The sequence below is a fragment of the Panulirus ornatus genome, chromosome 50, assembly GCF_036320965.1.
Source record: "Panulirus ornatus isolate Po-2019 chromosome 50, ASM3632096v1, whole genome shotgun sequence".
NCBI classification, from domain to species: Eukaryota; Metazoa; Arthropoda; class Malacostraca; order Decapoda; family Palinuridae; genus Panulirus; species Panulirus ornatus.
Genome location: NC_092273.1, coordinates 28,427,991 through 28,440,729, shown reverse-complemented (window position 1 = coordinate 28,440,729; position 12,739 = coordinate 28,427,991). Strand labels below are relative to the sequence as shown.

Here is a 12,739-nt window from a genome sequence, read left to right as displayed (position 1 = left end):
TACTTAAAGAGGGTAAGAAAAGATTACTTCAGCATTCTTCAACATCGGGAATGATATAGTAACTTGAGAGGCTGGAGCTCAAGTTTACCCTCACCATTGTCTTCATGACAAAAAGTCGTTGGTGTTGAGATACATGACATATTCGTCATTCTACCTTTTGACCCTCGGATAAAAATTCCTCTCTGGCATAATATTCCTGCAAGGTATTTTTTTTTTTTATTTTTTTCTTTCCCGTCCGCCGTGTTGCCAGAGTAATGGATGATAAGGAGTCAGTGATGTTCGTTTTGGCCCAAGTTTTTCTAGATAATGATTGTTCTTTCCCTGGTTGTCCCACTCACTGAGGACACAACACAACTTCGTGTGACCAAGTTGCATTCCCAGTAAAAGTGCCACAACCTTTAGGTCACCACATACATCCGCTTAAAGTCACCCTACTTAATGTCTTCCAAAAGAAGCTTCATGTTATCATACGATTCCTTTATGTTAGCTGCGTGAACCAGAGGAACAGCGGGGAACTTATTTCCGTGGTGGAGTAGAACTGCTTTCAAGCTTACTTTTGTTGGGTCAGTATCAAGCGCCACTCATGTGTGTTATATTGGTTCTCCATAACAGAACGAACATCATTGCAAAATACCAGACCATCTTCAAGGGAGAAGAATTCTATGAAAACGATATGGCGACCACGATAAAAATAAGCTCTTTAATTCAATTGTTCCGTAGTGCACCGGTACGTACATACTACACATATGTGAGTATGCTGGAACAAAACAATAATAGGTAATAGAGAAATTCTGAGAACATACTTATGTTCAGCATGCAGTAAAAATCCGTCAGAAACACATATTATTTTCCGTGGGACTAAAACTTTGTTGACAAGTGTAATTAGGTGTTATTGTTTGTGTTATCTTAAGACTGATATCTGACCAGTGAAACCTAATCCTGTAATGTACACTTGCAGAAGATCTAACCCCAAGACGTCTCAGGATGAGCACTACCCACACCTTCGATGATCTTCTCACTAGTTTGGGGACCGGCAAATGGAACCTCTTCGTCATCATGACTGTGTGCTTTTGTGAGTTCTCAGATGGTTTTAACTCTCTTCTGTCATGGTATAAGAGTATGTTATCGGGAAGCATTCTAGCCGAGTATACACTATAGGAAAGAAGAAGTATTTCTAATGAATAAACTTCTCAACACCTCAGGCCTATGATTTGTTAGTTCTTCTTTTGTTTTCTATAATCCGTACCACAAGAATGGGTATGTCCTGAAGATATCATTGGTTGATGATAACAATTACTAACACTTTTATACTAGATAACAAACGGAACAGTTCTTTCTGTTTTATATTTCTATGTGACTGCATTTTCCAAGTGGACATGATCTCTCAAAGCTTCCTTTCTCTTCTCTATCTCCATCTCTCTCCTCACGCAGATATGAATCAGGCACCTTTCCAAAGCTTATCGGGCGCCTTCCTCACCCCACAAGTGGACCATCTCTGCCGCATCCCGGAGGGTGCCTTCCCTCTCCTGACCAATACCTCTGACAACAACACTTCAGTGTAGGTATCAAATGTTATGGTTTGTTTATGACGTTCACTATGTTAGAGCGGGGCGTAAGGAAGAGAGGTCAAATGACGGGGGTGTAAGCAGTTTACTGTCAAACTGCCATGTTAGCTGCTCATGTTATTCGAGGAGGATGGACGGTTTCAGTGAGATGAGGGCCTAGTTGTAGGTGGTGGTAGATATGTCCAGGATTATTCTGCGTTGTCCCTCTGTGAAGCAGTAAAAGAGGAGGGTCAGGCTGGGGAAGCATAGGTGCGCTTAGGAAGAAGGTAGATGGTTCAGACATTTCTGAGCTCAGTGATGGAACGCCGAGTGATCTCAGTCGGCGAAAAAGGAAAGAGACGGTATGAGGAAGATCTAATGAACGTGCAGACGTAACTCCTCCACAATGAATCGTCATTTATAGTGATATAAAGAACTTTGAATTGTCTGACTAACCTGGAGGACTTCAGGGCTGAGTGTGATGCAAGGGGGTCGTCACCCAGGTAGATGTGCACGATCACAGTTTTGGTGCGACTGGTGATGACGTCGTCAGCTGTTGTCCACTTTGAGGTTAATGATGATGTCTTGAAGTGCAATGAAGACACAAAAGTTGTTGTTGATATCGTTATGTCAAAAATGGGGTCTTTTACGTTTTTCCAACGTTGGTTTGTGCCCCCCTCATGAATTCCACCCACCTTGAAATGAAGCTTCGTAGTCCACGGTCGACGGCTTCTTTCTGACCATGGATGGTATGGCTGACTAAGCCTTTCTGACCATGGATGGTATGGCTGACTAAGCCTTTCTGACCTTGGATGGTATGGCTGACTAAGCCTTTCTGACCATGGATGGTATGGCTGACGAAGCCTTTCTGACCATGGATGGTATGGCTGACTAAGCCTTTCTGACCATGGATGGTATGGCTGACTAAGCCTTTCTGACCATGGATGGTATGGCTGACTAAGCCTTTCTGACCATGGATGGTATGGCTGACTAAGCCTTTCTGACCATGGATGGTATGGCTGACTAAGCCTTTCTGACCATGGATGGTATGGCTGACGAAGCCTTTCTGACCATGGATGGTATGGCTGACTAAGCCTTTCTGACCATGGATGGTATGGCTGACTAAGCCTTTCTGACCATGGATGGTATGGCTGGCTAAGTCAAAGGCGCTTCTCCAAGTTGCGTTAGATGAAGTTGAGGAGGCTGAGAAGGCAGTGAATCGTGGAAGACGTCATGCATCTACTCTGTTGACAGTCTGGGGAATCACCCACGTCAGCATCGGCCGATAAAACACACACCTGTCATAAAGTCAACTGAGGATTAGAGAGATGGCGAGTGGGTGTAAGCTAGTAAAGAGACGCCAGGATCTGGACAGTGGCTGTGGAGCATCTAGACGGCTTGGGTGAAGTATATTCGTGGCTGTTAACAGTGTAGCTAATTATGGGAGAATTCCTTGTACCATAGTACCGAAAAATCTGTGTGTGTGTGTGTGTGTGTGTGTGTGTGTGTGTGTGTGTGTGTGTGTGTGTGGTGTGTGTGTGTGTGTGTGTGTGTGTGTGTGTGTGTGTGTGTGTGTGTGTGTGTGTGTGTGTGTGTGTGTGTGTGTGTGTGTGTGTGTGTATATAACATTATACATGAGGACTAATTTTGTATAAGGATGCCACACCACGACACACCACGGCCACTCGAAGGTCAGAGCACAAGCCCCGCTCTATCTTAACTGGTTCACTTTATTCCCTGCACATAAATGCTTTCTTCCCGGGATTATTATCAGCTAACCTCCATCGCTTGGCAACCCTATCCCCTTGCAACTCAAGCCTCCATGAGCTGGAGAACAACTGACATCTACGCCTGATCCACCTGTTGTCCCGGATATGTAACATCACTGTTTGTTAACGAGAAGCCCTTCAATTCCTAACACCTTCGCTTGGAGAACGGGAGATGAGTGTCTGTCTGTGAGGACTTGAGCCATCTCGACACCAGAAGGTTAAAACAACAGTTATATTGTAGTGGACACCCACACATATTCTTCATTCCCATTCCCCATTGAAGCTTGGTTCTTCTGTTTCTGATTTCTGACTCTCTGAGCGAAAAGTCGGCTGCCCAGCTGACGGAACGTCACTAGACAGGACGACTGAGCTGTGCGCCCGCCATCTTTGTAATGACCCAACCACCGAGCCACCAGTGTAATGACCCAAACACCGAGCCACCAGTGTAATGACCCAAACACCGAGCCACCAGTGTAATGACCCAAACACCGAGCCACCAGTGTAATGACCCCAACCACCGAACCACCAATGTAACGACCCAACCACCGAACCACCAGTATAATGACCCAACCACCGAACCACCAGTGTAATGACCCAACCACCGAACCACCAGTGTAATGATCCCAACCACCGAGCCACCAGTGTAATGACCCAACCACCGAACCACCAGTGAGCCACAAGTGAAATGATAGTGTTAGATAATACGCGGCTCACGGTACCCTAATGCCAGAAATAAAAACGCTACAAAGCTGAATGGTAGTTAGTGTTGTGTCCAGTAAATAACACCTTGTTATGCAGCCATGCCGGCGGAAGAGATACTCCATAAACACATAACCTATTTCTTAAGCCAAGGAATTCATGGTTGATTATAACGAGCCTCACCTGTGGTTTGACAGAGTAGTTTGTGTAGCCAAGAGCGAAGGCACTTCAGAACCAACAGACAGTTTTCTTATCCGGGATGGAGTCGTCATTGACTGAGTCTGCTCAGGGGAGCGTATGTGGGGCAATGTAACTTACTATAGTGCGGGACCAGACCATCTGAGTATAAGGAAGCTTAATCTTATGTAGCAAGAAGATAACACCTATAATGTTTTTATGGAATTCACTTTGATGTTTTGGACAGAAAAAAAAAAGGGAAAAGTTGCATAAGCAGGGTGGATGAGTGAGGGGTGGTGTTTGGTCAGCCACAACGCACACCTATATCCATCACCTATATTGCATTTACTCTGTTCATGTTGTATATGCACATCCTAAGAGAAGACCTCCTTCCCCTGCCTCCCTCAAACATCCAGCATAGAATGATAGGAAAAATTCCCGGGCGACAGTTCCTCATCCAACCATGCATCTGGTATCAACTACAATGGGTTTTTTTTTTCGCTCGTTTTTACCTGTGCTGGTGATGCAAGGAAGAGATGTGGGCCATGCAAGTGCCTATTATGAGGTAGATGTATCTCTGACGGGCAAGAAAGCTCCGCATCAGCTCCCCCTGGAGGTCTGCAGACTTCCTGCAGTAGTAACATAAATGTCAGTCTCCAGAACATGTCCGGAACCTACACCCTTTGCTCACGGTCACCTCTAATACTCATCCTTTACCCAACACACCCAGAGCCCACCAGTCTGTCCCATACACAGACCTAAACCACAAATGCAAGTACCGTTAGGGCCGACATGATAGTGAAAAAAGGAAGCAACAGACGCAGATGAATGGTAATCATGTGCCACAGGACTGATCCTCCACTCTCGGTTCGTCAGCAACTTTGTGGGGAATGTCAGTCGAGGCTTCTAAACAGTACTAATTAAACACTAAAGCACAGACACTATGTTGTGAACAGCCCTCTATTATCGATAATACTAAGCTCAGCAAACCGGGCCACATCAAGAATATCAAGGAGGATAATAGACCTATTTTCCAAGGTCATGTCCCTCACATTCGAATAAGAATTTGTATGGATGCAGGCACCGAGGTCACCTTCGTCATGAGGGCCTTGTTGCAGTGTTTACGCTGTGCTACAGTGTTTACAGAAAAGTGTGGTTCGTTGGACTGTCATTTGATTAAGGATGTTCTTGTAGTCTTGCAGACTTGCAGACCATGCTGGGTGACCTCCTACTGGGAACCAGGTTGCCAGACCTAAGGGTCATGCTAGGGAACCACGACGTCCCTACCCTTTGTCAGACCTTGAGATAGCCCTTATCAGACTCCAGGTAGTTGGTCATAAGATCAGATGATCTAACTGTGGTTTCCTCAGGACGAGAGTTAGGTATTTTAGGACACCTAGCTCAAGGTTGAGGTGTTGGTGTTGATAAACATGTCGCTGTGTCTTTATTCCTCGACCTAAAAATGTGAAGGAAGTACACACATTGACTGGGCGAGCTGGTTTGCTCAAGGGTTACAGCATTTTGGCTGCACCTTTCAATATAGATTCAATATAGATTGCTGACGAAGGACGGGCCCTTTGATTTGAGATCACTTTAACATTAAGCAGTCCAGACTTTATAGAGAACTTAGTTCAAACTTCTATCCTGAAATTTACTTAATCTTTCTGTCTTTTGCAATAGCGACGGACGCAGAACCCGGTGGAACCCTTATGCAGAAGCACAATGGACTACACCCCATTGCATGTAGGAGCAAAACCCTACAGAGCCAGATATAAACTATTCCATTATCGAAGTGTTGGTTGTATACGTAAGCTCTCAAACACTTTACGGTTGATTGGTCGGTTATCAATCAGAACCTAACCCTCACCTCTATGTATATATCCCAGGAGAGCATAACACGGTGACTGATGCTTTGTCTCGCTACATTGCAGTAGTTACCAAGTGGTTACTTTTACAGGAAGAGGTTAGTCAGGGCAGAGGTCAACCCCGTCCTAACCGTGAAATTGCCAGTACTCATTCGTGACCTGACCTTGTGTGATTACTTGTTGTGTCGAGGTGTACGCCTGGGTTCACCTGCTAGACGTGTATTCATGAAGGAAATATGACCATATAAAATGCGATGTCCTTTCCAATCATACAGCATCCAGTGGCTTAGTTGAGAGACAGTTAAAAGGTACTGAATGCTATTCGTGAGAGCTGAGAGGATTGCATCTCATATGTGAAGTCCTCCACACAAAAAAGTCTATTGGAAACACTCCATTCATTGCTCCTGCACAGGTATGGCAAATGACGTTACAGGATGATGGCACGAAGCAGACTCTATATCACTGACGATGACGAAATAAACCACAAACTTAGTATTACCCAACGGGTCTGTCAGCATAATCTTTCTACCTCCACTGAAGAGGGTCACAGAGAAACAGACTAGCTAAAGCCACTAAGATATCCTCAGGAGGTCTGGCAATGGTAGAGAACCATGCTAAGAAGGGAGCTCCACAAAGTCTCTCCTAGGTTGCAGGGGTCTCATAGGGTACTGCAATACATCAAGGGACACAAATATAGAAAATTAACCACGTCCAGACCTTTGGAATCAGGGTAGATCATCCTGAAAACACAAAGCTCGAAAGAAAAATAACAGCAGACACCATTACCTATTATGATGAGTTAGCAGAAATTTGTAGCGAAAAAGATTCTGTCACAGCTGGAGATTTTAACATACTGTCACCATACCAGCAGCTCCGGGTGGACCCTACCAAAATTTCGACATTCATGTCGAAAGTGAAGTGCTTGATGCCATCTACTTAGATTTACAAAAGGCGTTCGATAAGGTTTTGCATCAAAGGTTACTTGCAAAAATTAATCATCATGTCAGTGACGAGGTTTTACCACGCGGATACCAATTTGGTTGTGATTGATAGTCAGTCCTTAAAATAGGACTAGTTCTTTTTATCATATATATATATATATATATATATATATATATATATATATATATATATATATATATATATATATATATATATATATATATATTTTCTTTTTTTTTTTTGTCGCTGTCTCCCGCATTTGCGAGGTAGCGCAAGGAAACAGACGAAAGAAATGGCCCAACCCACCCCTATACACATGTATATACATACACGTCCACACACGCAAATATACATACCTACAAAGCTTTCCATGGTTTACCCCAGACGCTTCACATGCCCTGATTCAATCCACTGACAGCACGTCAACCCCGGTATACCACATCGATCCAATTCACTCTATTCCTTGCCCTCCTTTCACCCTCCTGCATGTTCAGGCCCCGATCACACAAAATCTTTTTCACTCCATCTTTCCACCTCCAAGTTGGTCTCCCACTTCTCGTTCCCTCCACCTCCGACACATATATCCTCTTGGTCAATCTTTCCTCACTCATTCTCTCCATGTGCCCAAACCATTTCAAAACACCCTCTTCTGCTCTCTCAACCACGCTCTTTTTATTTCCACACATCTCTCTTACCCTTACGTTACTTACTCGATCAAACCACCTCACACCACACATTGTCCTCAAACATCTCATTTCCAGCACATCCACCCTCCTGCGCACAACTCTATCCATAGCGCACGCCTCGCAACCATACAAAATTGTTGGAACCACTATTCCTTCAAACATACCCATTTTTTGCTTTCCGAGATAATGTTCTCGACTTCCACACATTCTTCAAGGCTCCCAGGATTTTCGCCCCCTCCCCCACCCTATGATCCACTTCCGCTTCCATGGTTCCATCCGCTGCCAGATCCACTCCCAGATATCTAAAACACTTCACTTCCTCCAGTTTTTCTCCATTCAAACTCACCTCCCAATTGACTTGACCCTCAACCCTACTGTACCTAATAACCTTGCTCTTATTCACATTTACTCTTAACTTTCTTCTTTCACACACTTTGCCAAACTCAGTCACCAGCTTCTGCAGTTTCTCACATGAATCAGCCACCAGCGCTGTATCATCAGCGAACAACAACTGACTCACTTCCCAAGCTCTCTCATCCACAACAGACTTCATACTTGCCCCTCTTTCCAAAACTCTTGCATTCACCTCCCTAACAACCCCATCCATAAACAAATTAAACAACCATGGAGACATCACACACCCCTGCCGCAAACCTACATTCACTGAGAACCAATCACTTTCCTATCTTCCTATATATATATATATTTTTTTTTTTATATATCTTATTATACTTTGTCGCTGTCTCCCGCGTTTGCGAGGTAACGCAAGGAAACAGACGAAAGAAATGGCCCAACCCCCCCCCCCCCCATACACATGTATATACATACGCCCACACACGCAAATATACATACCTACACAGCTTTCCATGGTTTACCCCAGACGCTTCACATGCCTTGATTCAATCCACTGACAGCACGTCAACCCCGGTATACCACATCGCTCCAATTCACTCTATTCCTTGCCCTCCTTTCACCCTCCTGCATGTTCAGGCCCCGATCACACAAAATCTTTTTCACTCCATCTTTCCACCTCCAATTTGGTCTCCCTCTTCTCCTCGTTCCCTCCACCTCCGACACATATATTCTCTTGGTCAATCTTTCCTCACTCATTCTCTCCATGTGCCCGAACCATTTCAAAACACCCTCTTCTGCTCTCTCAACCACGCTCTTTTTATTTCCACACATCTCTCTTACCCTTACGTTACTTACTCGATCAAACCACCTCACACCACACATTGTCCTCAAACATCTCATTTCCAGCACATCCATCCTCCTGCGCACAACTCTATCCATAGCCCACGCCTCGCAACCATACAACATTGTTGGAACCACTATTCCTTCAAACATACCCATTTTTGCTTTCCGAGATAATGTTCTCGACTTCCACACATTCTTCAAGGCTCCCAGAATTTTCGCCCCCTCCCCCACCCTATGATCCACTTCCACTTCCATGGTTCCATCCGCTGCCAGATCCACTCCCAGATATCTAAAACACTTCACTTCCTCCAGTTTTTCTCCATTCAAACTCACCTCCCAATTGACTTGACCCTCAACCCTACTGTACCTAATAACCTTGCTCTTATTCACATTTACTCTTAACTTTCTTCTTTCACACACTTTACCAAACTCAGTCACCAGCTTCTGCAGTTTCTCACATGAATCAGCCACCAGCACTGTATCATATATATATATATATATATATATATATATATATATATATATATATATATATATATATATATATATATATATATATATATATATATATATATATATTATCCCTGGGGATAGGGGAGAAAGAATACTTCCCACGTATTCCCTGCATGTCGTAGAAGGCGACTAAAAGGGAAGGGAGCGGGAGGCTGGAAATCCTCCCCTCATTTTTTTTTTTTTTCCAAAAGAAGAAACAGAGAAAGGGGCCAGGTGAGGATATTCCCTCAAAGGCCCAGTCCTCATCCTCTGTTCTTAACGCTACCTCGCTAATGCGGGAAATGGCGATTAGTAAAAAAAAAATATATATATATATATATATATATATATATATATATATATATATATATATATATATATATATATATATATATATATATATATATATATATATATATATATATATATATATATATGGTCGCATGGAGAGAATGAGTGAGGAAAGATTGACCAAGAGGATATATGTGTCAGAGGTGGAGGGAACGAGGAGAAGTGGGAGACCAAATTGGAGGTGGAAAGATGGAGTGAAAAAGATTTCGAGTGATCGGGGCCTAAACATGCAGGAGGGTGAAAGGTGTGCAAGGAACAGAGTGAATTGAAACGATGTTGTATACCGGGGTCGACGTGCTGTCAATGGATTGAGCCAGGGCATGTAAAGCATCTGGGGTACACCATGGAAAGTTCTGTGGAGCCTGGATGTGGAAAGGGAGCTGTGGTTTCGGTGCATTATTACATGACAGCTAGAGACTGAGTGTGAACAAATGTGGCCTTTGTTGTCTTTTCCTAGCGCTACCTCGCACACATGAGGGGAGAGGGGGTTGTTATTTCATGTGTGGCGGGTTGGCGATGGAAATGAATAAAGGCAGACAGTATGAATTATATACATGTGTATATATGTATATGTCTGTGTGTGTATGTATATGTATACGTTGAGATGTATAGGTATGTATATGTGCGTGTGTGGACGTGTATGTATATACATGTGTATGTGGATGGGTTGGGCCATTCTTTCGTCTGTTTCCTTGCGCTACCCCGCTAACGCGGGAGACAGCGACAAAGCAAAATAAATAAGTAAATATATATAAATAAATAAATATATACATATATATATATATATATATATATATATATATATATATATATATATATATATATATATATATATATTTTTTTTTTTTTTTTTTTTTTTATACTTTGTCGCTGTCTCCCGCGTTTGCGAGGTAGCGCAAGGAAACAGACGAAAGAAATGGCCCAACCCCCCCCATACACATGTACATACACATATATATATATATATATATATATATATATATATATATATATATATATATATATATATATATATATATATATATATATATTGCGGAAGATGAAAGCCGGCAAGGCAGCAGGTTTGGATGGTATTGCAGTGGAATTTATTAAAAAAGGGGGTGACTGTATTGTTGACTGGTTGGTAAGGTTATTTAATGTATGTATGACTCATGGTGAGGTGCCTGAGGATTGGCGGAATGCGTGCATAGTGCCATTGTACAAAGGCAAAGGGGATAAGAGTGAGTGCTCAAATTACAGAGGTATAAGTTTGTTGAGTATTCCTGGTAAATTATATGGGAGGGTATTGATTGAGAGGGTGAAGGCATGTACAGAGCATCAGATTGGGGAAGAGCAGTGCGGTTTCAGAAGTGGTAGAGGATGTGTGGATCAGGTGTTTGCTTTGAAGAATGTATGTGAAAAATACTTAGAAAAGCAAATGGATTTGTATGTAGCATTTATGGATCTGGAGAAGGCATATGATAGAGTTGATAGAGATGCTCTGTGGAAGGTATTAAGAATATATGGTGTGGGAGGCAAGTTGTTAGAAGCAGTGAAAAGTTTTTATCGAGGATGTAAGGCATGTGTACGTGTAGGAAGAGAGGAAAGTGATTGGTTCTCAGTGAATGTAGGTTTGCGGCAGGGGTGTGTGATGTCTCCATGGTTGTTTAATTTGTTTATGGATGGGGTTGTTAGGGAGGTAAATGCAAGAGTCCTGGAAAGAGGGGCAAGTATGAAGTCTGTTGGGGATGAGAGAGCTTGGGAAGTGAGTCAGTTGTTGTTCGCTGATGATACAGCGCTGGTGGCTGATTCATGTGAGAAACTGCAGAAGCTGGTGACTGAGTTTGGAAAAGTGTGTGGAAGAAGAAAGTTAAGAGTGAATGTGAATAAGAGCAAGGTTATTAGGTACAGTAGGGTTGAGGGTCAAGTCAATTGGGAGGTGAGTTTGAATGGAGAAAAACTGGAGGGAGTGAAGTGTTTTAGATATCTGGGAGTGGATCTGTCAGCGGATGGAACCATGGAAGCGGAAGTGGATCATAGGGTGGGGGAGGGGGCGAAAATTTTGGGAGCCTTGAAAAATGTGTGGAAGTCGAGAACATTATCTCGGAAAGCAAAAATGGGTATGTTTGAAGGAATAGTGGTTCCAACAATGTTGTATGGTTGCGAGGCGTGGGCTGTGGATGGAGTTGTGTGCAGGAGGATGGATGTGCTGGAAATGAGATGTTTGAGGACAATGTGTGGTGTGAGGTGGTTTGATCGAGTAAGTAACGTAAGGGTAAGAGAGATGTGTGGAAATAAAAAGAGCGTGGTTGAGAGAGCAGAAGAGGGTGTTTTGAAATGGTTTGGGCACATGGAGAGAATGAGTGAGGAAAGATTGACCAAGAGGATATATGTGTCGGAGGTTGAGGGAACGAGGAGAAGAGGGAGACCAAATTGGAGGTGGAAAGATGGAGTGAAAAAGATTTTGTGTGATCGGGGCCTGAACATGCAGGAGGGTGTAAGGAGGGTAAGGAATAGAGTGAATTGGAGCGATGTGGTATACAGGGGTTGACGTGCTGTCAGTGGATTGAATCAGGGCATGTGAAGCGTCTGGGGTAAACCATGGAAAGCTGTGTAGGTATGTATATTTGCGTGTGTGGACGTGAGTAACGTAAGGGTAAGAGAGATGTGTGGAAATAAAAAGAGCGTGGTTGAGAGAGCAGAAGAGGGTGTTTTGAAATGGTTTGGGCACATGGAGAGAATGAGTGAGGAAAGATTGACCAAGAGGATATATGTGTCGGAGGTGGAGGGAACGAGGAGAAGAGGGAGACCAAATTGGAGGTGGAAAGATGGAGTGAAAAAGATTTTGTGTGATCGGGGCCTGAACATGCAGGAGGGTGTAAGGAGGGCAAGGAATAGAGTGAATTGGAGCGATGTGGTATACAGGGGTTGACGTGCTGTCAGTGGAGTGAATCAAGGCATGTGAAGCGTCTGGGGTAAACCATGGAAAGCTGTGTAGGTATGTATATTTGCGTGTGTGGACGTGTGTATGTACATGT

At 43.4% G+C, this 12,739-nt stretch overlaps 1 protein-coding gene across 3 annotated transcripts in view; it reads left to right on the top strand.

The window, feature by feature from the left end:
• The window catches only part of LOC139764697 (organic cation transporter protein-like), a 133,403-nt gene that overhangs the window by 16,473 nt on the left and 104,191 nt on the right, over nt 1-12,739 (top strand). For all 3 annotated transcript variants that reach the window (XM_071691584.1, XM_071691585.1, XM_071691583.1), the window contains exons 2-3: nt 959-1,072; nt 1,432-1,558. In XM_071691584.1, coding sequence (XP_071547685.1) covers nt 985-1,072; nt 1,432-1,558 — 215 coding nt within the window. In that variant the 5' untranslated portion in view covers nt 959-984. The remainder of the gene's footprint in view (nt 1-958; nt 1,073-1,431; nt 1,559-12,739) is intronic.